Genomic DNA, 26,423 nt, shown 5'->3' with positions numbered 1-26,423 from the left:
GGAGGTAGATGATCATGTTGCCATTTGTGAGATTTGTTTTTATTTGTGTGTGAGGGCGGTTGGGAGGGGGTTTGAAGTTTCTCTTTGAACAACATCCATGGTTTCTGTTGTTTCATGGCTATATGGAGAAGACGAATCTCAGAGTTGTATATTGCATATAAATGAACAGTTGAATCTTTTCATAACCTGTTGTGAATAGGATATTTTTGTGCCATCAGCTGTAGGGTGGTTTAGAAGACTTCACAGCAAGAAAAAAAAAGAAAGCATTGAGTCTCCAATATCTTTATTTTTGATTTTTTGTTTATGGGGTAATTAAATTTGTCAGCACTGTACAATTGATATCATGCTTTCAGTATCTTACATGATAGCTTTTTAATGAAGCAGGAAAGTTAATATATTTAGTTTTTTTAGAAATACAGTGGATTCCAGTTAATTGGGACATATTCAGACCAGTATATTCTGGCCCAATTAAACAGCTGACCCAATCAGCTGAGATGTCATGGAAATGGTCAAAAAGGTATAAAAATGTAAATGACCATTTAACTGAGTAACAAATTATGTATTTAAATGCAATACAAAACAAATTAGAACACTACCAATGCTACTACAATACTATAATACTGTTCATTGGTTCTAATAGTTATCAACGGCAGAATTCATCCTGTTTGATTGACTGTAAATGAACAGAATCAGCACAGGCACCTCGTGATTATAATGGACTGCCTTCATACTATGCTTTTAATGATTGCGTCTTCCAAGTCCTCACTTTCATTGTAACATTCAAAATGATTGTCATTACCTTCAGATTCTTCTTAGTTCCTAACTTGTTGAAGTAATGCAATCATTTCATTTTCACTGATGACCAATTCTGGTATCTCCAAGCCTGAATGCTTGAAATTGCAGTGAGCAAAACATTTCTGAATTGCCTTACTGCTAATTTCTTGTCAACTATCAGTGACAAAAGTCATTGCATTTTGAACTGAAACATATGCAACTGATATTATTTAAAAATGTTTGCTTTAAGCACAGTGTATTGTCTAATGGCCGGACAGGCGCATGATGCTAACGCTAGTTAGAAACTGTTCAGCAACAGTCACCTCTCCCAGTTAATTGGTAAATAAATGAAGGGATCACATCTATTTTCTTGATTAGTTTTTGTCCCAGTTAAGCAGCTCTCTTAATTAACCAATGGTCCAGTTAATTGGAATCCACTGTACTGTCTACTTTCAATTGACAAATCAACACTTAGCATGTTCATAAATGAGGCAAAGTTACCAATGGCATACAGCAGCTAAAACGAAGTATTGCTGATCAAAGTTGTACTTTTATTTTTCTACACAGTTAAGCTATAATATTCCAGGGACCAATGAAACAACATGTACAACAACTTCACGTGGCAATAATTTCAGGATCAAAGATCTAATTCCAGGAGCAGAATACCTTTTCCAAATAAAAACGGTTAAAGGCATGGATGTGAGTGAAGTGATTGAGAAGAGGTTAAAAACAAGTAAGAGCCTGGAATGTTATTTTTTAATCTCCTCTTTCCTCAATGCAAATTTCAAAGATGGTGTTTCTGTTAGATTTTTTTCCATGCCTGTCCTTAGAGTTTAGAGAAGCTCCAGAAACTTTGTAAAGAATGTCTACTAAAATTAAAACTTGATTCAAGAGAAGACCATCGTGCAAATGCAAAACTTTCACATCTGATATTCTAAGTCAATTTACAACCAATGAGATTCTCTCGAAGTAATTTTGGAGAACCAGGTGCAGCCACAGAATTAAATTATGGTGGGTAGGCAAAGCGTTATGAAAGACAAAGAATTCCTCAAGGATGATTTATTTGATTTTCTGTTTGCACCAATTTGTTTGGACTAATTTATAAATGTGGACTTTTTCACTTGGCTTGTATCATGCACACAGCCAGCAAAGTGATCAGTGATGATGGGCAGTTTTTGCAGAGTAATATCATATGCCTTTTCTTGTTCAGGTAAGGGAACTGTTGCCCGAATATCAAGGGTGGATGCGTTTCCCTGCTGAGATATCATTCTCCTCCTTCAGCTCCTTGTGGTGGTCTGCGTGCCTATAGATACACCAGTTATGTTGCATTCCAATGGAAATGCAAAACAAACGGTCTGTGCAGAAGTCTTGGTTATTAGAGACCTTTAATACTGCCACAATATTCTCTGTAGTGATTTTCAACTTGCTGTTTAGTTACAGTATTTAGTTAAGCCCCATCATCCCTACTGGGGCATACCCCTCTGGCAGTAGCTTGCCAGAGTCCTTTGTTCTGGGCCAGTCTCCAGGTATATCCCATCTTCTTGGCTTATCCTTCCTCTCTCAGGGATAAGGCCTTTGGAGCTTCTGTTGGCATTACTGTTTTTACAAGATGGGGTTACTAGTCCCATGACTAGCTCTCCTCCATTCACAGTTGGGCTTGGGACCTTCCATGGCAGAGTTATTTTCAATTTGAGGCAACTAAAAAAAAAAGTATGCATTTTGTTGAATTACACAAATAGAATGATCCTCAGGAAAATAATCGATAATACTTAGATGATAGATTTCCAATGGGCTCACAATGATTAAACAATTGACATTAATGTGTCCAATTTCAGGCTGATAATTTTCAATTTGATTCTGAATGTAGTTTTCAATTCTATATCTAATTTTGCACTTGTTCCTCCTTGGTATCATTTTTTGCCATATATTTTATATATTCTCCTCATTATTATCCTCTCTATCCTCTCTTCCTGGGACATTTGATGAAAAATCCTAAAAAATCGTTTTCTAAAGGGATGACCAATTGATTCCCAATTGTAATGTTTTTCAATTATCTATAAATAATGCAAAATAAAAAAATCGATGTGCTTGCCCTGAGGTTGGTGAATAGGGAGATGACATCCTTGCCTACCTCAGTCAGGGCACAGAGTACAGGAGGTGAGATGTTAATGTGTAACTATACAAGGCATTGGTGAGACCACACTTGGCACTGTGCACACATCTGGTTGCCGAGCTATAGAAAAAAATGCCATCAAGCCAGTAAGTGTGCAGAAAAGATTCATGAGGATGTTACTGGGAATGGAGAAGCTAGATAGGCTGGGATATTTATTTCCCTTTGAGCAAAGAAGGCGGTGACCTTATAGTGGCATTAAAAAATCATAAGGAACGTAGATCTGGTAGATTGTCAGTCACAGGGTAGAGAAGTTTAAACCCAGAGGACACTGATGCAAGGTGAAAGGGGATAGATTCAACAGATACCTGAGAAGAAACTTTTTCATACAGCGTGAAAGGTATATGGAATGAGCTGCCAGAGGAAGCTCTAGAAATGGGTACAGTTAAAATGTTTAAAATACCTTTTAGATAGGTACAGTAGATGGATAGAAAATACTCATAGAGTTACTGGCCAAATGCATCGACTTGGTCAGCAGGTATGTACGAATTGGGCCAAGGGCCCATTTCCAGGTTGTATTACTCTATGACATTTTATGACTTTAAAATGGGAGTTAAAATATGTTGAGCAACACATACAAAAGGCGGAAGGAACTCTACAGGTCAGGCAGCATCTATGGAAACGAATAAACAGTCGACATTTTAGGCGGAGACTCTTCTTCAGGACTGAGAAGGAAGCTGGAAGACGCTAGAATAAATCCTTAACCCAGGAGGGTAAGGAGGCTAGCTGGAAGGTGAAAGGTGAAGCCAGGAGGGTGGGAAAGGTCAGGGGCTGCAGAGAAGGAATGTGATAGGAGAGGAGAGTGGACAATAGGAGAAAGGGGAGACCCAGGGGAAAGTAATAGGCAGGTGAGAAGAGGCAAAAGGTCAGAGTGGAGAATGGATGGGGGTGGAATTTGTTTACTGGATGGAGAAATCAATATTCATGCCTCCAGGTTGGAGATTATTCAGGTGGAATATAGATGTTGCTCTTCCACCCTGAGGGTAGCCTTATCTTGGCACAAGTGGAGGCCATGGATCATATTGTGGTCTGATTTTCATCAGCCATCTATCACTGCTTCATTTAATGAGTCCAATTAATCTCGACTGAGCAACAGTGCAATAATTTGATTAATTTTTTTTCCACAAGAGTACTATTGCTTAATTTTCATTGAAGCTTATGATAAAAATTTCCATTTATTTCAAGAACCTGGAAAACCTCAAATGTTGGAAGTTTCAAATATTTTCGCTACAGGATTTACTTTACGCTGGAGAGCACCTATTGGAAACAATGGTAATTACAAAGTGGAACTCGTTCCAGACCAAGGGTTTGTTAATATTACAAACCTAGGGAACGGCACCTTCAAGGTATAACTTTCATGATGTCTATCACAGTTAGTGCATCTTAAAATTCTTCCATAGAGTGTAGTGTGTTGTGTGTATATCCATGTATTGAGGTAGAACTGCACCAGGTCGACTGAAAATAAGATTATTTTTGCTTCACATAGTTTTGCTAATTTTGGGAAAGTGAGTAGGATAATGCTTAAGATTTACTTTGTTCTAAATATCCAGCTAGTCATGAATAGTGTAACACAGTGGTGTGGTGATATTCAGCACAATGAGATCAATTACATACCTGGCTAGCAAGTTCCTTAAATATTTAATGACATGACTCGTATCACAACCCGATCGACAGAGCACAGCCCAATTTGTCTGACTGAGGTGAAATGTAAAATGCAATAATGATGAAACTGCTCATTTTATCTTTCACTGCATTCATATTTGGATCTGCGAAGACAAAGGTACTTTTTTTATAAAACCGTAACTGTTTTATAGTGAGTAATTTATTTGTACTATACATAAGTTGGTCAAATGTCTACTGAAACTGAGAACAACCCTAAGGAGAAAGCAGTCGCAAGTGAATGAATTAAAATTGATCTTAGGAAATTAGATAGAAATGGTTACCAATATAAGCTTAGTAATAATTAGTATTTATTGGAATTTCATATCAATTGTATCTCATATTTTGTTTTTGTATCATTCATTCTAGGCTGATGTTTTCGATGCTACCCCAGGTATAAAGTACACTGCCACTGTCTCCTCAGTCTCTTCATCATTCAGCAAGTCTGTCAGCAGATCATTTACAACAAATGAAACTTGTAAGTGAACTTGTGATGTTCAATAACTTGGGCCAAACTGTACATCCTTCAGCTGATTTTAAGTGAAGCTAAAAGTATGTTTTGCAAAGATTTAAGAAACCACAGCTGTGTAAATATTTTGAGTATTTATGTGAATTCAGCTTATAGAAGTGATAATAATTTCTGGAGAGCAATTAGTTTTAAAGCAGTTTTAATATGTTGTGTTGTGAAAGTTAGTGAGCCAGATATTCTGTTACATAGCAGAGAGGTTCTTGATGATTCATGATAGAAGTTTGCAGAAACCTAATTGTGAAGTTCAAGCAGGTACCTGGTTGCCAGTGGCTTATTTCCTTATATTCGATGCTCTGAAGTCTCTTTTGGTCAGGGTTGACCTTGGATGTTGGTTCCCAGCTGTCTAAGTATGCAAAGCCAGGGCAGTTCAATATGGAGAGCAAGCTGTTGCCGATGTAGCAGACTCCCCCTCTCACACATCTGATGAATCTAAGGAACAGCAGAGACCAATACAGTTTGGCACCAGCAGCATCACAGGAATTGCCATTCTCCATTGAACTCAATGTAGGACTGCCTTAGGGACTCCAGCCCCAGATTTTTCCCTCGGGGTTTACTCCTGAAGCCTCCCCATGAGTGGATATAGCCGTTGGGCAGTGGAGGCTTGAGATCAGAGTTTTCCTTCTCCTAGATAAGCTGCCAATCATGGCTGATGAGCCCCATCTGCCCAAAGCAACTGGTTTTAAGGCACCAGCAATATGCCTTTGCGCCTTCTGCTGTCAGTAGAAATGGTTCTGGTGGTCTTAGTAGCTAAGCCACATGTAAAAGCGAGGAGCTGGACTTGGTCGTCAGAGGCTATTGGAGGTAAACATCATTGTGAACATTTAATAGATAGTGGAAGCTTATCTCTACTGCTTCCTCCAGCTATAGCAACCTTATGGAACCAAATATTATTTGCTGGCCCTCCCATAATATTGAGAATATGTGCATGGAGGCCACTGGACATGTGTGTTGATGTCAAACTCCATGCAGGACCTGACTTTTGCAAAATTGTACTGTGAAGATGAGATTCAACTTGGGCACAGGTATCATATAATTAAGTAATGGTCTGCGTAGTTATCCTTGTATTTGAAGGTTGAACTCCAAACCCTTGCTGATTTATTTATTGAATCATACACAAATGCCTTCTGAAACTCTTAAGTAAATGACATCCACTACCTCTCCATCGTCCACCCTGCTTGTTACTTCCTCAAAGAATTCTAACACATTCATCAGGAAAGATTTCCCTTTACAGAATCCATGCTAACTTTGACTTATTTTATCATTGGCCTCCAAGTACCCCGAAACCTCATCCTTACTAATGAACTCCAACACTTTCCCAACCACTGAAGTTAGGCTAACTGGCCTATAATTTCCTCTCCTTTGTCTTCTTCCCTTCTTAAAAAGGGGAGTGACATTTGCAATTTTCTAGTCCTCCAGGACTATGCCAACGTCAGGTGAATCTTGAAAGATCATGACCAATGCAGCCATTATCTCTTTAGCAATCTCTTTCAGGACTCTGATTTGTAGTCCATCTGGTCCAGATGACTTATACATCTTATGACCTTCCAGTTTACCTAGCACTTTTTCCTTTGTAATAGCAGTGGCAGTCACTCCTGCTCCCTAACACTCATGGGCTTCTGGCGTACAGTCAGTGAGTACATAGTCTGCTCAAACATCTTATAGTCTTGTGATAAAGACTAGACCAAGATCTTAGATGTTGTTCCCAGGATTTGTGGAGCCACTCTCCCAATCCAGGTGTCACAGTCCCAAGTGCTCTTCTCACCACCAGGATTACTCTGGATTCAACCTTCCACATCCTTTCTACCTGCTTTTTCAAGTCCTGGTATTTCTCCAGATTCTTGTATTCTTTCTTCCTGATGTTACTGTCATTTGGGATTGCCACATCTATTACTGTTGCTTTCATCTTTTCCTTGTACAGTATTACTAAGTCCATTTGGTTGGCCAGTACCTGCTCATCAATCTGTATTTTGAAGTCCCAAAGAATCTTAGCTCTGTTGATCTCCACTACCTTCTCAGGTGTTTCCCATTTGGACCTGGCAATGTCCAATCCATACTTAGCACCGATGTTCATTACACAATTCCTGCAACTTGGTTGTACCATTCAGTGTATGCTGTCCCTGCCTGTATCTTGCACCCTGCTAGTACGTGCTGGGGGTTTTCAACGGATTCTTGCACAGTCTGCATCTAGGGTCTTGTCTGGTGTGATAGACCCCTATTTCTATTGCTCTTGTGCTCAGCGCCTGTTCTTGTGCAGCCAGGAGCAGTGCCATTTCCAGCCATTGGTAGGACTTTCTTATGTCAGCCTCCTCTGATATCTGGTGATGCTACATCTGTGCAGTGTTTTGCCCTGTCGTGGCCTCTGGCCCTCTGGCTCTGCTTCCATTTCCATGTCCCCTGCCTGCTGTCTGAGGCATTCTCCTTGAGGTCATCCTTAGGGCCCATCTTCCTGATATACTCATGGAAGTTTCACAGTTCTTCCAGGATTGTGACCTTGGCACCTCCAAGTCCCCCCGTCCTCCTTTATTCCAGTGGGTGTACAGTCACTTGCGGTTGGACTTTGGGTGGAATCCTCAAGTAGTTTCTGGATGTTGATGTTAGCAGCTTCCAATTCGTTCCTTGGTCAGCACACTATTGTGACTCACCCTACCAGTCATCAGATATATATATCAAAGTTCAAGGTAAAGTTCAAAGTAAATATTATTATCAAAGTACATCAATGTCACCATATACAACCCTGAGATTCATTTTCCTGCAGACGTACTGCTGTGTACATACATCTATTGATGCTTCTGGACACATCTTCAGTGATGTTCCTGGAATCATCGGATGTTTCGGGTCTTTCAACATCATACAACCTCCTCCAGGTGACCCAGACGGGGCTGATCAGACCCCAGCTTGTGTCCAGATGACTAGCTACTTATGACTCCATGGCTCCCCTCTTTTGAGCCACAGCCATCTTGAGGCCCTCTCTGCTGCATCGGTGGTACTGCGGATGGCTCTCCTCTTCCTCTCTCCCTCGATGCCCAAAATGCTGAAGGCCCTAACTAAAGAACGGGCTATGAATCCCCTACAACCAACCTCCATTGGGAGACACCTCGCTCTCCATCCAGCCTGCTGACAGTTGCTGACCAGTCCTGCGTACTTGGAGAGCTTCCTTTCAAAGGCCTCCTCCAAGCTATCTTCCCATGGGACTGTCAGCTCCAGCAGCACCACTTGCTTCGTAGACTCAGACACTAGGACAATGTCTGGTCAGTAAATCTATAGAATAGTACTATAACAGGATCAGTGAAAGATCAACCAGAGTGCAACCAGACAACAAAGTGTGCAAATGCAAATATATATGAATAACAATAAATAATGACAACATGATTATAACAATATAAAGAGTTCTTAAAGTGAGATCATTGGTTGTGTAATATCTCAATAGATGGGCAAATGAGTGTATTTATGCCCTTTGTTCAAGATCCTGATGGTTGAGGGTAGTAACTGTTCTTGAGCCTGGTGGTGTGAGTCCTGAGACTCTTGTACCTTCTATCTGATGTTAGCAGTGAGAAAAGGGCATGGCCTGGGTGGTGAAGATCTATGGTGCTGGATGCTGCCATACATACTTCTTATCGTGATTTATAATTTTTTAATTTTATATATATGCATTGTACTGCTACCACATAACAACAAATTTCAAAACATATACCAGTAATATTAAACCTGATTCTGTTTCTTATTTATGCCTCTGTAACCTAAAGCCATCTGAAGAAAAGAGCGTTTGGAAGTCAAGATGTTAAACCCAACTCAAAGCTCACAGTTTACCAGGCAACAATGATCTTTATGATTTTGAGGCATGGGCTACCTGCTGCAGGCACCCCAGAACAACGGAGAGACCGAGTCAATGCTATTTCTTCAAAATCCTCCAAATACATTGACAGGATATGCAAACCTATACAGCATCCTCTCCTACATCACAACCCATGCATGGGATCCTAATTATATTCATTTAACCCTGATGGGCTGTATTGTTAGCATTCCCGACATCAATCTCCTAAACCAGACACTCTATTCCAAGCTCCTTCAGGACAAGAGATTATCAGGTGGACAGAGGAGTCAATTCAAGAATATTTTCAAAGTTTCTTGTAAAAAAATAACATTTATACCAACTGATGAGAATCCCTTTCCCGTAACCATTTCAAATTCAGGATGGCAATGAGAACCTCAAGTCCATTCAGAAGGCCAGTTTAAATGACAGTAGCAACACAGTACAACCCACAATATTGTTCCACCCCCCCGCCACCATCTTGACTGAACAGCATCTTCTGCTGCATCTGTGACAGAGTCTGTGGATTCTATATTAGCCTCATCACCTACCTCAGAACCAAGAGGAAGAAGTCATTGTCAAATGAGGACCTGCCTAAGAAAAAGCATTAGATGTTAGAACATATACTGTAAATAGCTTTAGGTAGCAACTGAAAAGTCTTGAATAATCTCTTAAATATATAATATAATTTTATTGTTTTAAAATATATGTGGTACACATAAGGAATTTACAATTTGATACATTTTCTAAACGGTAATTATGGCTTAGTAAAGTATTAAACACTCACTTAGACCCATACAAGTTAATGAGATATTTTCTGGTTCTTTTGCAGTGAGACCAGTTCACAAATACTTTTAAGGTCCCATCAATTCAACTGATTGAAGCCTGACAAATGACAAAAGAATTACTTGGAAAGTTTTGTGCAAACTGATAGTTAACTAAGACAGTAGGGTTATTGTTGAAAGCTTCTGGTCATGTTTGTATGTTACTTTTAAATATTTCTGCAATTCTTATTTTGCTTACTGTAACCTCGGGAATGCACAATGCATTGTGGGATAGGAATGAGCTTAAAATTCTAATTTAATCTGATTTTCATATTAATGGAACCAATACCAAAATAGGTACCCCAAATTTTGTGATATCTGGTCTTAAAAAATCACTGTCATGAATTTATCCCTTTAAGAAGAGTTTAAACCAGATGTACATGACTAATTGGGCAGGAGCAGTATTATTAATGAACTTACGGGAAGTGGATCAAATCTGGAACTCAATCTCTCCTTGGCCTGCAAAGGAGATGAGGGAATACGGGACTCAGGCAGGGGAACTGTGGCAAATTTATCAGAGGGAGGAAAAAGTGGGTGAGGAAGTTAATGTTGTTCTGGAGTTCCCTATGATATGTGGAGACACTGGTTATGGCAAGGGTGACCAAAAGAAGCACAACACTTTGGGTTAACATAAACCATAAGACTAAATGTATAGATGCCTTCATCTGTCCTCAGGACTTCTAGTAAAACATTAAAGTTAACTTTGTTGGGGACATGGATGGTAGGATATGTAAAATATGAATATAATGTTCGAGCATGATTCACTGCCACACTGAGCCCCAAAAACAAAGGTCATAAGTCACACTCTTTGCTGATGTCATCATATGCTGCAATATGATAGGTCAGAAACACCAGTGTTTGAGTGAATTATCAGAGGAAATGCCCAGCCTAATTTCCCAATGGAGACAGTAGATTTTTCTCCCTAATTCATGTAACAAATCCTCAAGCAGTACCTTGTACACTTTGAACTTGCAATGTCTCTATGTTGCATTTTATGAACAAAAATGAAGGCCAAACATCACAACACAAGATTCTGTGGAGTTCCAAAGGTGATAGTGATGTGCAGCTTCGGCTGATTAAAAGTAGCAGGGTGCTGAAAAGGCATTTTCTCAGTTCCACAGATTAAGGTCCCGAAACAGAACAAATTATGAATGAATCAGTTGCACACAGTCACTCAGAGATACAGATTCAGCTTTAATTTATTCATTACATTTACATCGAAACATACAGTGAAATGTATCCACAGATATCCTTTGTCACCTGAGTGCAAAGCAGAGGCCTAAATTGTGGATGTCCTTCATCACCTGTGTACACTGCTGGACTTCGAAAGCAGAACACAGCAAGGCTCGCTCGAATTTTTTTTTTACAAATGTACAGACCAATCATTGCTCTGAGCAGAAAAATTTTACACGGCCTGAAAACTGTGCTGCACTTTAAATGTATATTTTTGTAATATGCATACTGTGAATATATAAAATGCTAAAAATCACATACTTCTGATTTTATTTATTAAATGAAATACAGAACACCAAAGAAAACTTTTCATGTTTCATAAACTTTATCTCATCTGTCTTTATTCCATCTAAGCGGCAACAAAGGCTGTGTCCCTGGGAGTATTTTAGTTACTGTGTGGCCTCACACCTGCACAGCTTATGGGAACAGTGGATTGCAGAATGGAGGCCTCGACTCCTGCCTGACCTCCAACACGTCTCTGTCCCTAGTTCCTAACCAATCCCCTAACCCCCTCCCTTTCTGTCTCCTAAACCACCCATACAAACCTAAGTAACATCTAAGTCTGAGCCATGAACTCAACAGAGATCTTGGCTCGACGCCACCTTGACTGGGAGATGTTGTGAGTGTGATCTGAGTCACTGGAGACTCTGAAGCTGGTGATTTAGAGATCTTTATTCATCACGACAAGCAGGCATTCTCCTGGAGACCCTATTGGTAGAAGAATAAAGACAGTAAATAGAAAGCAGACTTTGTGACAGGGACCAATATTTATTTTGTAAAATTGCCTACCTTTCCAATAATAGACACTGGACAAATAGTCTCACAATTTAGAGGCTGTGCAGGAGTAAAGTGAAAGGTTACTGAGGTGAAGGAGAATTGAATTACCAAACATTGAATTTAGAGAAATGAAAGATGTTCTCTTGAAATATTCAAAATGCTTATGAAGCTTGACAAGGTAGATGAGGAATTGATCTTTGTCCTGTCTCAGTGTCCAAATAAGGAACTATTCATTCAAGACAGAGAAATGCTTTGCTCAGAAGATAATGCATATTTGGAATTCTCTGTCGAAGAGAACAGTGGAGGATCAGTCACTGTGACAGAGTGACACAGACAGAGATCAGTAGATTTTTAGATATTAAAGGGAATCAGGGAATGTCAGATTAGTGAAGGGAAGTGGTGCAGAGGAATTGCTTGAGGAGCCAACTATTTCTTATGTCCTTACATGCAGAAGCTGATGTCAGGGACTTGACTGATTTTCCAGAAGCAGTGCAACAAATACATAGTTGGAAGTGGTCAAATCCGGTCTTCTGAGGAACAGTCCCAAGCAATGCAAATACAGAAGGAAAAGTAATTGGACAAATCAGAATGGAACAAGATGATGATAGTGGAGAAGCACTGGAGAAAATGGCATGGTCAGCTGTGTCAAAGGTTGCAAGTAGGTTGAGAAGGACAGGAAAGAAAAGATCTTCACCTAACACAAGTACTATTAGTAGCAGATTTACTTTAGCTTGCCTTATGCAATAAGAACAACTATGGAGACATAAAAGGATCATAATCAGCAAGAACAAAGTTTTATTGTTGTCCTTGTGAAGTATCTTGGCCTGAAACGTTGACTCTTTATTCCCATCCATAGATGCTGCCTGACCTGCTGAGCTCCTCCAGCACATTGTGTGTATTGCTCTACTTTTACAGCATCTACAGTACCTCTTGTGTATAAAGTTTTATTAATGTTGTTTCAAATGTATTTATTTGTTACTGCCATATAAAATGTTTCATCTACATGGACCTGTTATAGTCTAAAAACACAAGAATTTCTGACTGCTGGCTTATTTTATGTGTTGCCTTGCCACTGGGATGATTTGGAAGAGCGAATGCTCCAGTAATGTGGAATAATTGTATCTAATATCATATTCATCCTTAATGCTGTACTGTTCTTTTTCACAAAGTATGTTATATACTTCATCATTGAGCAATATATGAAGTATCTCAGTCTGATAAGAAATATATTCTATTTAACAGATGCAGTCTCTCCTGATGGTCTTGCAGTTGGCCTCATTGGTGCAACTGCTATAATGCTGATATGGAATGTTCCTTCACATCCAAATGGAAGAATTTTATCCTATGTGGTAGAGTACAAAGAGGTTTGTCCTGTTCTGCAAGCCAACTTCATTCAAGTTTCAACACATGCAGACACCACAGAGTTTCTTCTCAACAATCTAAAACCAGGCGCTGTTTATAAGATTCGAGTAAGACCTTTTCTTTTGCTAAATTTTGTAAAAGTAGTCACGAATGAGTTATTGCAAGTCTTACCTGCAATCTATCTTTACCATAGATACTACATTACCCATAGCAGTGAAATTCACCACAGTGTTTCTAATCCATTGGGGTAACAGAGTCATTGGACATTGGCTTGTGCACTGTTGCATCCCTAAGTGTGAGAGGTATTATTTCTTGGAGTAAGTGAGCTGAACTCCTTGTCCATTGTCATCCGCCAACACTGAAACCTTTAGTTATGACCATATTCCCAAAAATGTAATGAGCTGGAACTTCTTCAATGCCAAAACATTGCATTAATTAGAAGCGACACTTGCAATCACACAAATATTTGAGTAAGGGTTTCCTCCCTGAATTCCCTAATAAAGAAAGGGAAAATTGGTGAGGGAAGTATTAGCGTAAAGTTTGCGAAAATGACAAGATGATCTGGAGGAGCAAGTAGGAGATGAAAAGAATGGAGGTAGATTACAGGCTGGGTGAAGTAACTGGAACTGAAATGTTTGCTTGAGAAGGCAGATAGGTACACGTAAGGCAAGGCTTTGGGGCTTATGAGCCAAATGCAGGAAGTTGAGATTACTGGGTAGGCACCTGATTGGCATGAACTCGATGAAACAACAGGTCTGTATACATGCTGTATTGCATTATGGCTAAGACTAAGGTTACATAGGACATTATGAAGATTGACATGTGAAGGAAAGGTGGGAGAGTGGAGTAAAATATAAACTGAGCATCAGAGGGAAGGTTGAGTTTACAAGGAATAAAATTTAGGAAGACAGCAGGTAGAAGTTAAGTGGGGAGAGAAAGGCTGAGCTTCCATGAGCTATGATAGAAGGGAGTAGAATCCATTTACAGAGTGATTGATAATCAGTAAAGTTATAAAGAAAAAATGGTCTTCAGAAAGAATAACATATACTGAAAGATTGTTCACTACTCGATCACTTACAATGGCCCAGGTAGTAAAAGTCCTTTTCAATAATCAAGGAGGAGAAGACATGCTTCTCTTGTTGAAGGGCATACAAGATATGTATAACGTCAGTTGTATTTTGTGTATAACAGAAAATGCTGGAAATATTCAGCAGATCTGCCAACACAGAGAGGAAAAGAGTAAACATTTCAGGTCTATGATCTTTCATCAGAACTATGTGACTGGATCAGTAGCTTTATATAGCAATAGTAAATGACCATATTTGTGACCAGCTGAGCACCAAATTCATGAACATACACAGATTAATGAATCACAGTATCTATTTCAGTGGCTATTGTTCAGGCTGTTCCAGTGGTGTTCGTCACTGGGATTTTACCAGTGTGCAGTATCTAAAAATAGGAAGTGTGAGTTTTTACCTTGTGACTATTTCAGTAGTTGTTGTTCAGACTGTTCCAGTAGTGCTCTTCACTGGGATTTTAACAGCTTGCAGTATCTAAAGATAGAAGCGTGCCTTTTTACCTTGTGACTATTCTCCTTTTAAGTATGGAAATAACTATGGTTGCTTTCCAGAGCTGCTTTATCTTAATGTCTTGCAAATTGTTCACAGTTCACTCCCAGTTTGTACTATGCTGATCTTGTATTATCTTGAGTGTCACAGGAGAATACATAAAGCAATAGCAGTCACATCACATTTTACCTAGAGTTCTAGCTTGCTCAGTTCACTTATCTTTCGCATGGTTTGCATATTCTTTCTAAGCAAGAATTTAAAGTCACAGATGTTCCACAAGCAGTTAGAGCAACAGTATATATCGTTCATTGAGTATCAAAATTACCACTGATATTTAGAACAAGGTAAACTACCTAGTCAAATGTAGAAACATAAAGAATCAAGAACACATTGACCTTGAAAAATTGCTTTATTAAGAGGACATACATATTGAAATAATTTTGGCTGCAGTTTCTTCTTGTTCCTGCATCACCAGATCCACTCACCTTGTCTTATGGAAATGCTTTATTTTGATATAAACCATTTTTATGAGTTCCATTTTTCTAGTTGCTTGCTTTAGAATGTAGTCCAGTGATAAATAATGTGTAACTGTTTTTCATTGGATTTGTTCAATTTATGTGTGCATAAAGCCATTTTTTCTGTCACTGAACAGCAATGTTCACTTTAGTGAAAATGTCTTGTCAAAATGAGTGTATCTGAATGGACACCATCTATTTCTGTATTCTGTTTGTTTGTTAAATAACAAAGTTTACTTACAAATGTAGTCCAGTAATAAATCTGACGTTTTGTTACCCAATTTGTAGCAACATCTCCAGCTAAAAAATGTAAAAATCATTTGTACTATCCTTTGAGCTGTGCTGTAATTGCAATGTGTGTTTTTTTTCCTTCAATATCTGATTCAGATTATGAACTTTTAAATAGCATAACATTTTCATGAAGTCGGTTCTGTTATCATCATAAGTGTTGCCAATTCAGAGATTTAGACTGAATTAAGTATATTAAATCTGTATTTTTCACCTATTAGGTTGCAGCTGAGAACAGTGCAGGCATTGGAGCTTTCAGTACTTTTCGTCAGGTAGTAACTGCAGAAAGTGGTAAGTTCATTCAAGTAAACTTAATGTTGTAAGTCCATCCTTACTTCATCACTGTTCAAATTATCAGTATTAAAATCCTCTGTTACTGAACAATGAAGCCCATAACAGAAGAAATAAGGCCACAGACTATAAGACACAGGAGCAGAATTAGGCCGTTTCACACACTGAGCCTGCTCTGCCATTCATTTACGGCTGATCCTTTTTATCTCCGTCTACTCAGCTCCCACTCCCCGGTCTTCTCCCTACAACCTTTGATGCCGTAGCCAATCAAGAACCTATCAATCCCTGCCTTAAATACACCCAATGACCTGGCCTCCACAGCTGCCTGTGGTAACAAATTCCACAAATTCACCACCTTCTGGCTAAAGAAATTTCTCAGCATTTCTGTTTTAAATGGACGTCCTTCTATCCTGAGGCTGTGCCCTCTTGTCCTAGACTCCCCCACCATGAAACATCCTTTCCACATCTTCTCTGTCTAGGCCTTTCAATATTCAAATGATTTCAATGAGATCCCCCCTCATCCTTCTAACTTCCAGTGAGTACACACCCAGAGCCATCAAATGTTCCCCATAAGATAACCCTTTAATTCCCAGAATCATCCTTGTAAACCTCCTCTGAGCTCTCTCCAATGCCAGTACACCTTTTCTTAGATAAGGAGCACAAAACTGCTCACAATAATCAAGGTGAGTCCTCGCCAGTGCGTTAAAGCCTCAGCATCACATCCCTGCTCTTATATTCTAGAGCTCTTGAAATGAATGCTAACATTGCATTTGCCTTCCTCACCACCGACTCAAATTGCAAGTTAACCTTTAGGGTGTTCTGCACAAGGACTCCCAAGTTCCTTTGCATCTCAGATTTTAGGATTTTCTCCCTGTTTAGAACATTTATTTCATCTACCGAAGTGCATGACCATGCACTTTCCCACATTGTATTTTACTTGCCATTTTCTTGCCCATTCTAATTTGTTTAAGTACTTCTGCAGCCTTCCTGTTTCCTCACCTACCTGCCCTTCCACCACTCTTCGTATCTGCAAACTTGGCAGCAAAGCCATCTATTCCATCATCTAAATCATTAATATACAGCATACAAAGAAGCAGTCCAAATATCTACCCTTGCAGAACATCACTAGTCACTGGCAGCCAACCAGAAAAGCATCCTTTTATTCCCAGTCACTGCCTCCTACTAATCAACCAATGCTGTAACCATGCTAGTAGCTTTCCTGTAATATCATGGGTTCTTAACTTGGTAAGCAGCCTCATGTGTGGCACCTTGTCTAAGGCCTCCTGAAAATCCAAATAGATAACATCCACTGTAACCCCTTTATCTATCCTACTTACAATCTTCTCAAAGAATTCCAACAGAGTGGAGTGACATTTATAATTTTCCAGTCCTCTGGAACCATGCCAGAGTTCAATGATTCTTGGAAGATCATTACTAATTCTTCTACAATCGCTACCACTATTTCTTTCAGAATGCTAAGGTGCAGTTCATCTGGTCCGGGTGACTTATGTACGTTTTGGTCTTCCTGATTTTTGAGCACCTTCTCCCTTGTAATAGTAACCGCACTCACTTCTCTTGCCTCACACCCTTCAATACCTTGCACTCTACTGGTGTCTTCCACCTTTGCCTACCTTCCTATCCCTCCAATACAATGAGTAATCTTGGACAGTCAGCTCCCAACTACAACCAACCTTCAGCCACGAACCAGTAATGGCCACAACATCATATCCAACAATCTGTAAAAGTGCAACAAGATCATTTTTAATACTCAGTGTATCGAGATATAACACCTTGAGTACTGTATTTGCTACCCTTTTTGATTCTGCTGCATCTCTAATGCACTGATACGCACCCTACTGGCTGTAATTTTGTCCTACCATCTTCCTGCCCTTCCTGACAGTCTGACTGCGTGCTACCTTTGTTTTTTTTTACCATCCATCCCATTCTGAGTCCCTTCACTCCAATTCCCACCAAATTTGTTTAAACCCTATTAGTCCCCCTTGGGTTCAGGTGCAACCCATTCTTTTGTACTGGTTATACCTCACCCAGAAGGAATCCCAATGATCCGAGAACCTGAAGCATGCCCCCTGCACCAGCTTCTCAGCCACACATTTATTTGCCAAATCATCCTGTTTCTATCCTTACTGGTGCGTGGCACAGGTAGCAATCCAGAAATTACTATCCTGGAGGTCCTGCTTCTCAGCTTTTTACCTAACTCTCTACATTCTCTCTTCAGGACCTCTTTGCTTTTCCTTCCTATGTCATTGGGATCAATTTGTGCCAAGACATCTAGCTACTCTCCATCCTCCTCCTCCCAGATGCTGTGGACACAGTCTGAAATGTCCCTGACCCTGGCACCTGGAGGGACAAATTATCACAAATCATCATACAGGCTGTCTCAGGGTCAAGCACTCTTGACTTATGGACACCCTTACTTATGAATGAGCTCCCAAAACATTGTAGGATTTTGTGAATGCAACATGCAAGAATCGTTTTATGTGCTTAACCGGAGCCACAGCCACTTACTTCCATTACGAACAAACCAAAAGCAGCTGCCTTACACTGACGTCATTACCCATAAGACCGTAAGATATAGGACCAGAATTAGGCCATTTGGCCCATCTAGTCTGCTCTTCCATTTCATCATGGCCAATCCAATTTTCCTGTCAGCCCCTATCTCTTGCCTTCTCCCTGTATCCCTTCATTCCCTGATTAATCAGGAATCCATCATCCTCTGTCTTAAAAGTACATAAAGACTTGGCCTCCACAGCTGCATGTGGTGAAGAATTCCACAGATTCGCCACCCTCTGGCTAAAGAAATTTCACCTCATCTCCATTCTCAAGGGACACCCCTCTATTCTGAGGCTGTGTCCTCTGGTTTTAGACTCTCCCACCATAGGAAACATCTACTCCACATCCACTCTATCAAATCCTTTCACCATTTAATGGGTTTCAATGTGGTCACCCCTCATCCTTCTGAATTCTAGTGAATACAGGCCCAGAGCCATCAAATGTTCTTCATATGCTAAGCCATTCAATCCTGGAATCATTTTTGTGAACTTCCTTTGAACCCTCTCCAGTTTCAGCACATTCTTTCTAAGATCAGGGGCTCAACCCTACTCACAATATTCTAAGTGAGGCCTCACCAGTGCTTTATAAAGTTTCAACGTTATATCCTTGCTTTTATATTTTTGTCCTCTTGAAATGAAGCTAACATTGCATTTGCCTTCCTCATCACAGACTCAACCTGAAAATTAACTTTCAGGAAATCCTGCACAAGTATCCCTAAGTCCCTTTGCACCTCAGTTTTTTTTTTGTATTTTCTCTCTAATTAGAATATAGTCAACTCTTATATTTTTTCTGCCAAAGTGCCTGACCATACACTTCCTGACACTGTATTCCATCTGCCATTTCTTTGCCCGTTCTCCTAATCTGCTTCTGTAGCCTCTCTACTTCCTCAAAACTACCTGACCTTCCAACTATCTTCATATCATCTTTGCAATAAAGCCATCAATTCCATCATCCAAATCATTGACATGCAAAGTAAAAAGAATGGGTCCCAACATAGACTCCTTTGGAATATCACTAGCCACCGGCAGCCAATTAGAAAAGGCTCTCTTTATTCCCACTCTTTGCCTCCTGCCAATCAGCCACTGCTTTATCCATGTTAGAATCTTTCCCGGAATACTGGGCTCGTAACTTGTTAAGCAGCCTCATGTGCAGCACCTTGTCACAGGCTTTCTGACAAGGGCTTCATCAACTGATTTTCCTTTGTTTACCTGCTTGTTACAACAGATTTTCAACAGATTTTTCAGGCAAGATTTTCCCTTGAGGAAATCATGCCGACTATGGCCTACTTTACAATGAGCCTCCAAGTACCCTGAGACCTCATCTTTAATAATTGACTCCATAATCTTCCCAACCATTGAGGTCAGACTAAATGGCCTTTCTTCTGCCTCCCTCTCTTCTTGAAGAGTAAAATAATATTTACAATTTTCCGGTCTTTCGGAACCATTCCAGAATCTAATGATTCTTGAAAGATCTATTGTGGAAAAAAAATCTCAGGAGCAGCAGACAGAATAGAACAGGTGGACTCAGAGAATTGTTTCAGACTAAAGGGTTTTATTACATGATATCATGGAGAGCCCAGACTCCTAAAACGGAGCTCCACAGCTCTGCTCAACAATGGATTACACTCTTATTTATACCCCAGGTGTACGTGACAAGAAGCACTTAAATCTGAAAAAGGAGGGAACTTCAACTACAACTTGTAAGAATAGCGAAGTTGCACTATGTGTCCTTGAGTGGTTATACATTTTCTTAAGTGCTAGTTCTCAGGACAGTATATCAGGCTTGCCCAAGCTCAGACATGTGATGACTCTTAGAACAAGGAAGCACAGACAGACATAGTTATTTTCCCATCCCGTCTACAAAGCACATTTCAGTCACACAGTGTACATTAGTCGCAGATAAGTGCTTACAGACTTTGAATTCACATACTAGAAGAAGGTCATTAACCCCTTAATGTTCGTCACAATGTCCTACTATTTTTCTTCCACAAGATCATTACTAATACCGCCACAATCTCTTCAGTCACCTCTGGGATGTACACCATCTGGTCCAGGTGACTTATCTACCTTCAGACCTTTCAGTTTCCCAAGAACTTTCTCTCTAGTTATGGTAACTTCACACACTTCATAGCCCCTGACACCTGGAACTTCCAACATCCTGCTAGTGTCTTCCACAGTGAAGACTGGTGCACAATACTTATTTAGTTCATCTGTTTTTTCATTGTCCCCCATTACATCTTATAGTATCTCTTAAAGTGAACACACCAACTCAATAACAGTGCATGTGAATTATGTAGAACCGTTCCTATTATGAACAATATGTGTCATCTGTCACCCATTACTTTCCCCTACACAGGCCTCCCCTAGAATTCACTGAAACTGGCATTGTGAGTCTGCCTGGAGCTCGTATGAGCTGCCCAGCTCAGGTCCTTTGTGCCCTGGATGGAGTAACAGCTGGTGCCTCTGGCTCATCCAGGACTGTGCTGGCAAGCACATGGTCATGTCTTGATACAGGGGTTATGATTGTGGAACCATCCAGGTCTTGTTAGGCTTGTTTAAGGAGATCTACAGCAATACATTCAGGTTTACCTTTCCTATCTACAATGAAAAGTTTTTTCACTCCATTTCAAAATGGAGAATGGGCTATCATAAAGGGGCCGGGGGGGGGGGGTGGTGTTTATGTGCATGATGGTAGACAAAAAGAAAGAGGTGGAATGTAGGTCAACTGGAACCCAAGAGTGCTGGGGGGTAGGAATAAGTGTAAAAGAATTGAGCTTACTGAAGAGATGGAACGCTGTTGGGAGGCCAACCAGGCAGTTATGGCATTAGGAATAAAATCACCCGGCACCCATAGCGGCCGCCCATACACCAGCCCAGCTGCAGAGGACTGCAGGTCCTCTTTTGGAGACGTGCTTAGGCTCACAGGAGGTGATCATGCCAACACCCATCCATCAAGTTGCTAATGGTGCCTGAACTTGAAAGTTAATTTTCACCTAATGACACACAGCACAGGCAGAATTCTGAAATGTAGGCCAGCTGACGTTGCTGCCATGCTGACTAAGGGTCTGGCACTTTGGCCATCACGTGCATGAGGGGTTTGTAGTCAACAAACATAATGAAATGGCGCCCCTCCAGTAGAAAACCAAAATGGCGGACGGCCAGATAGAGACCAAGGAGCTTGCGGTCAGACATGTGGTATTTCCTCTTGGGTGGACAGAGCTGCCATCTGAAGCAGGTGAGCGGCTGCCACATTCCTCCAACCAACTGTTCATGCACAGCACCCACAGCATAGACCGAGGCTTCAGTAGTTACGGCTATGGGTGCGCTGTGGAACGGGTGCACCAGTAGGGTTGTGTTCTAAAGAGCTTGTTTGATGTTGTCAAGTACACTGCTCATGTCTGCTGACCACTCAAGCATGTGTTTAGGGGCACTGTCTCTAAGGGCACTAAACAAGGGAGGCATAAGTTCAGCAGATCATAGAATAAAACCCATACCTAAAAGCTCTTGCAGTGCTTCGTTAGTGTGGGGGAGTGGGAAGTCCATAATAGTGACGACATTTAATGGTGGGGGGGTGGTGGTGCATTTCTTCAGAGATGCTGTAGGAAGAAAATCAATAGTAGACAACCTAAACTAGCATTCAGCAGGGCAGATAATCAGCCCGTGATGGCTTAAGCACTTGAAATGTGTGTGGAGATGTGATTAGTGTTTGGTTTTGTATGTGCTGGCAACAAGTATGTCATCCAGGTAAGCAAAAAGAAAATATAAGTCATTTAACACAGACTCCATTAGTCGCTGGCAAGTCTGTGCTGCATTTTTCAGCCTAAATGGCCTGTGCAGAAACTCAAATAGCCCAAACAGGGTTATAACAATAGTTTTGGGAATACCCTCAACGTATACAAGAACCTGATGTAGCCCCTGACTAAGTTCACTTTATGACCTTTCCAGCTAAACGTGGTGAAATGTCTTGCGTATGTGGGACTGGGTAACAATCGGGTGGGGAGTGGGGTGGCCTCATTAAGGCGGCAGTAATCGCCACATGGACGGCAACCACTATCAGGCTTAGGGGCCATGTGGAGGGGTGAAAGCCAAGGGCTGTACGACCTACACACAATGCCAAGCATTTCCATGTTAGCAAGCTCAACCTTGTGCTGGCCAGCTATTCTAAGTCTAGTCTAGGTGCACGAGCACAAACCGGTGAGCCAGTTGTGGAAATGTGGTGCTTCGTGACTGTAGTAGAAAGTGGAGGCTTGGTGAGGTTTGGGAATTCACCCAGCAGGCGAGTGAATTTACATGTGGTAGACAGAGTGGTCATTGGGAACTTAATGTAATGACCCAAAGTCCTCTGCATCCATCCACCAGCAGTTCTTAAAATCTACTAAAAGTCCTTTGGTGCACAGGAAATCTGTACCGAGCAGAGGCCAAGCAACTTTACCTTGACAAATTCCCATGTGTACCACTTCAGCAGAGCATCACACATCTTGTCCCATAAGTCCAGATCCTTTGGCAGCCTCCAGTGTGGCTCTGTCGCTCTCGGCCTTATAATCAGTGGGCGATACTGGCAACACACCCACTTGAGAGCCCGTGATACACAGGAAGCATCGCCCAGAAGAGGTGTCCATAATGACCAATAGATGACCCTGGCAGCTGGAACCCACGGTGTTCACAGACCTCTGATGTCCCGATGCGCTGGTATTTCGAAGCTGCATAGCAGTCGGCTGTTCTTGGCATTCATGCTGAAGCATGCGCGGTATAAGCATAGACGCTGTTGTTTGGTTCGGAGACACGGGTATGAATCTGCTGGAGGCTCTGCTGGCAGGGCTTATTGAAAAACGAGAAATGAAGAGGAACAACATACCTCTGCCTTGCTGAGCGTAGACTATCAGCCATTTTAGCAGGCAAACTATAGTCTTTCACGGGTGTATTAGTGAGTGCTGTGGAAAGTTGATCAGTCAATTGTTGCATTGAGTTCTTTTAAAATCAAGCAAGAATGGCGATTGCCCAGGAAAGATAGCATGTGGTCCTGTAATTCTGAAAGCCTGGCATCACCCAGGCTGGGCACTGAGAGTCCAAAAGTCTGTTATAGTTGAGTTTTCAGACCGACAGATTTATCACATGCAGGCAGGTCTTCTGGTAGACCGACCACATTAGGTGCAGTGAAACTACTTAGCAACGCGATGACTTAGTAAAATTTGGTATTTTCCATGGTGATTTCTCGCAGTGCGAACTGGGCTCCTGCCTTTGCAAACCACGCAGTAACATGCTGCTCCCAAAATTCCGGCAGCTTCAAAATGACTGCGTTGGTCAACACGTCATTGAGTAACTCTGGAATCGTCCGAGAGCGTTGGGGTCACTAATATAGGATTTTACGACTAAATCATATGAGAGTTGTTTTATGTGATTAACAAAGATGCAGCCCTTTACTTCCATTATGAATAAACCAAAAGCAGTCACCTTACACCGATGTCATTACGCCAGACATCGTCTCCTAAAGTGAACACAACTTAATGACAATGTTTGAGAATTATGTAGAACAGTTTCTGTTATAAACAATATCTGTCACCCTTTGCAATTCCTACAACATTATTAAATTCAAACGTCTGACCTACCTACGCTCATCTGTTTCTACAAACTATTTTCCTGTCTCTTGCCAATTTTAGTAATAGTGTGTAATTTTAGTAATATCAGTCTAATGTGCTTTTGGTGCCGTTTGTTACAACACTATAGAGGTATTGTTACCATATTGAATGATTTTTCAATATAATTTCTTTTTTATGAGTGTTGGTATAAATGGAACCTATATATTACAGGGACAGCCTGCCTTTTCATATTCGTGAATTTATACACTGGAGGAGGCCATTCTGTTATCGATGTGACAGATCTTGAACACAAATTTCAAGTTCATTTCTTTTCAATGATCTTCAAAATTGAAAGTTCAAAATACATTTATTATTAAAGTAGGTATACATTACACAATCTTGAGGTTTGTCTCCTTACAGACAGCCACAAAATAAAGAAACCCGAAAGAACCCATTAAAAAAACTGTCAAACACCCAATGTGCAGAGAGAAAAAAAACAACTTGTGTACACAATAGAAGCAAGCAAATAGTGCAAGCAAAAACTGAAGTCCACAAACAATAGTCTGTCCACAGACATGAAGCCACAGCCTCAGTTCAGCACAGAGAAGAGTAAACGTCATGCAGCAGTGAGCTGAACTGGGCCGTCCTTTGCCTCTGGCCCTGCCACCCTGACCTGGCACTTAAATCATTGTCCAAACATTGGGTTCTGTTGCTTCAATATGTTCTGGGGCCTGGACCCCCTCATCTCCATTCGGCCTGTACACAACCTTTCCAATTCAGCCCAGCACTTAAATCGATTGAACCTTGGTTCTTTCCTTGCTGTCGGCGACAGGCCCACTACCTCACCTATGCTCTCCTTAACAACTCTTTACTTGTAGCCTGGCACATCCTTCCTTTTCAAATTTATCTCCAATTTCCTTTCGAGAGTTACTATTAAATCTGCTCACTGCATAATAAACAGTTTCACATTACCTTCCATGCATTGTGAATTATCTTTGATTTAGGAACTTTTAATCCTACTGCGAATGGAAGTAGCTTGTTCATATTTGCTTCTTCAAAATGTTTAATTAAGTTGAACAGATCTCTTTACATTCTCGCTTATAAAGGAAAGCTCCTCTGGTCTCTCCAAGTAAATAATGTTCTTCTTCTCTTAAATAATTCGAGTAAATCTTCTCTATCTTATTAATAAGGTCTTAGAATCCCCCTAAGAGAGGGGTCCCCGACCTCTTTTATGCCATGGATCAGTACTATTAAGCAAGAGATCCATGGAGCCTAGGTTGGGAGCCCCTACTCTAAGGTGTAGTTCCCAGAAAATACTCCAAGTGTGATCTGTAAATCTTTACCAAAGTTTTCTGGTACTTCTATTCTTTTCATTCTTCTACTTTTCTGTCTCCCAAACTTACAGTTTTCAGGCCTAGTTCTATGTGTTCTAAAGTGGCTAAAGCATATATGAGGGCCCACAGATTCTGCACAGATGGGACTGCTATGTGCTGTTGGCTTCCCAGAGCTCCTGAGATGTTCAGTGCCTACCCAACTGTTCTTCCTTGATTTAATTATAGACAACGGATTCACATGTCTTGCTGAGTATGTTGCATATTCTCAGAGTATGATAATGTTCATGTTGTCTCTTGCTCTATTGGAGATTGGAGTACAGTTTTAGCATTTCAGTGGTAGATTTGCAGATAGTATGGGTTCCCCATTGGAAATGGTTGAGGATCAGCAGATCCTTAATGCCATAGGTGCATTGGTTTCATTCTGGAGTAGATATGATGAGGATTGAACGGAATGTGATAACAAACCTCTCAGTAGAAATGCATAGAATTGCATATAGAATTTATTCCAGTAAGAAATTTGCCGGTATATTCTGCTCTATCCAGATGAAGAAGAGGAGGTCAAAAGTACCTTTCTATCTGGTTCTAATAGTGTAGCAAGGATTTTGTTTTCATCAAATACATTGTTTTTCAGCTTCTTTAACCTCCAGCTTGGCTATTGAAGAGGATAGTGTTCTGTGGGATGGAGTCAAGGGCATTTCCCTCAAGTATGGAACCTTGATTGAGCAGATCTCTGAATTTCTCTTTCTTGCATACTTGTTAATATATTTTTAAAACTTTTTAAAACATCTGTTTTTAAAGATTCATATTTGCGAACCCATGGATTTCCCTGTTCTCATTTGAAATTATATTTGATTCATTTATGTTATGTTGCTAGGAATAATCAAATTGTTTCCCATTGACAGCCTCATTTGCTAATTGCCAGATTAACAGCCAAGACCACTTACTCATTACAGATGGAAGATTGTGAGCCTTGCTGTAAGCTACTCAGTAGCATGAACAGGCAGTCTGTTCTTCACTTGCCAAAAATACATAGGGTGGTGTCCAAATTTAAAATAAGAGCACAATTGCATTATAATTTCACATTCTTCGTTTGTTATGTGCCATGACGTGGGCGATCATAGTTCTTCCATGACCATGATTGTGCT

General features: G+C 40.6%; 1 protein-coding gene across 2 annotated transcripts in view; it reads left to right on the top strand.

Moving 5' to 3' along the window:
* The window catches only part of ptprq (protein tyrosine phosphatase receptor type Q), a 184,360-nt gene that overhangs the window by 40,706 nt on the left and 117,231 nt on the right, over nucleotides 1–26,423 (top strand). For both annotated transcript variants that reach the window (XM_063057759.1, XM_063057758.1), the window contains exons 17-21: nucleotides 1,342–1,507; nucleotides 4,130–4,290; nucleotides 4,973–5,081; nucleotides 13,017–13,243; nucleotides 15,729–15,798. In XM_063057759.1, the coding sequence (XP_062913829.1) occupies nucleotides 1,342–1,507; nucleotides 4,130–4,290; nucleotides 4,973–5,081; nucleotides 13,017–13,243; nucleotides 15,729–15,798 (733 nt within the window). The remainder of the gene's footprint in view (nucleotides 1–1,341; nucleotides 1,508–4,129; nucleotides 4,291–4,972; nucleotides 5,082–13,016; nucleotides 13,244–15,728; nucleotides 15,799–26,423) is intronic.

Source organism: Mobula hypostoma, chromosome 9, assembly GCF_963921235.1.
Source record: "Mobula hypostoma chromosome 9, sMobHyp1.1, whole genome shotgun sequence".
Lineage (NCBI taxonomy): Eukaryota > Metazoa > Chordata > Chondrichthyes > Myliobatiformes > Myliobatidae > Mobula > Mobula hypostoma.
Note: the sequence above shows the minus strand (reverse complement) of the source record. Positions and strands in the feature narration are given on the sequence as shown.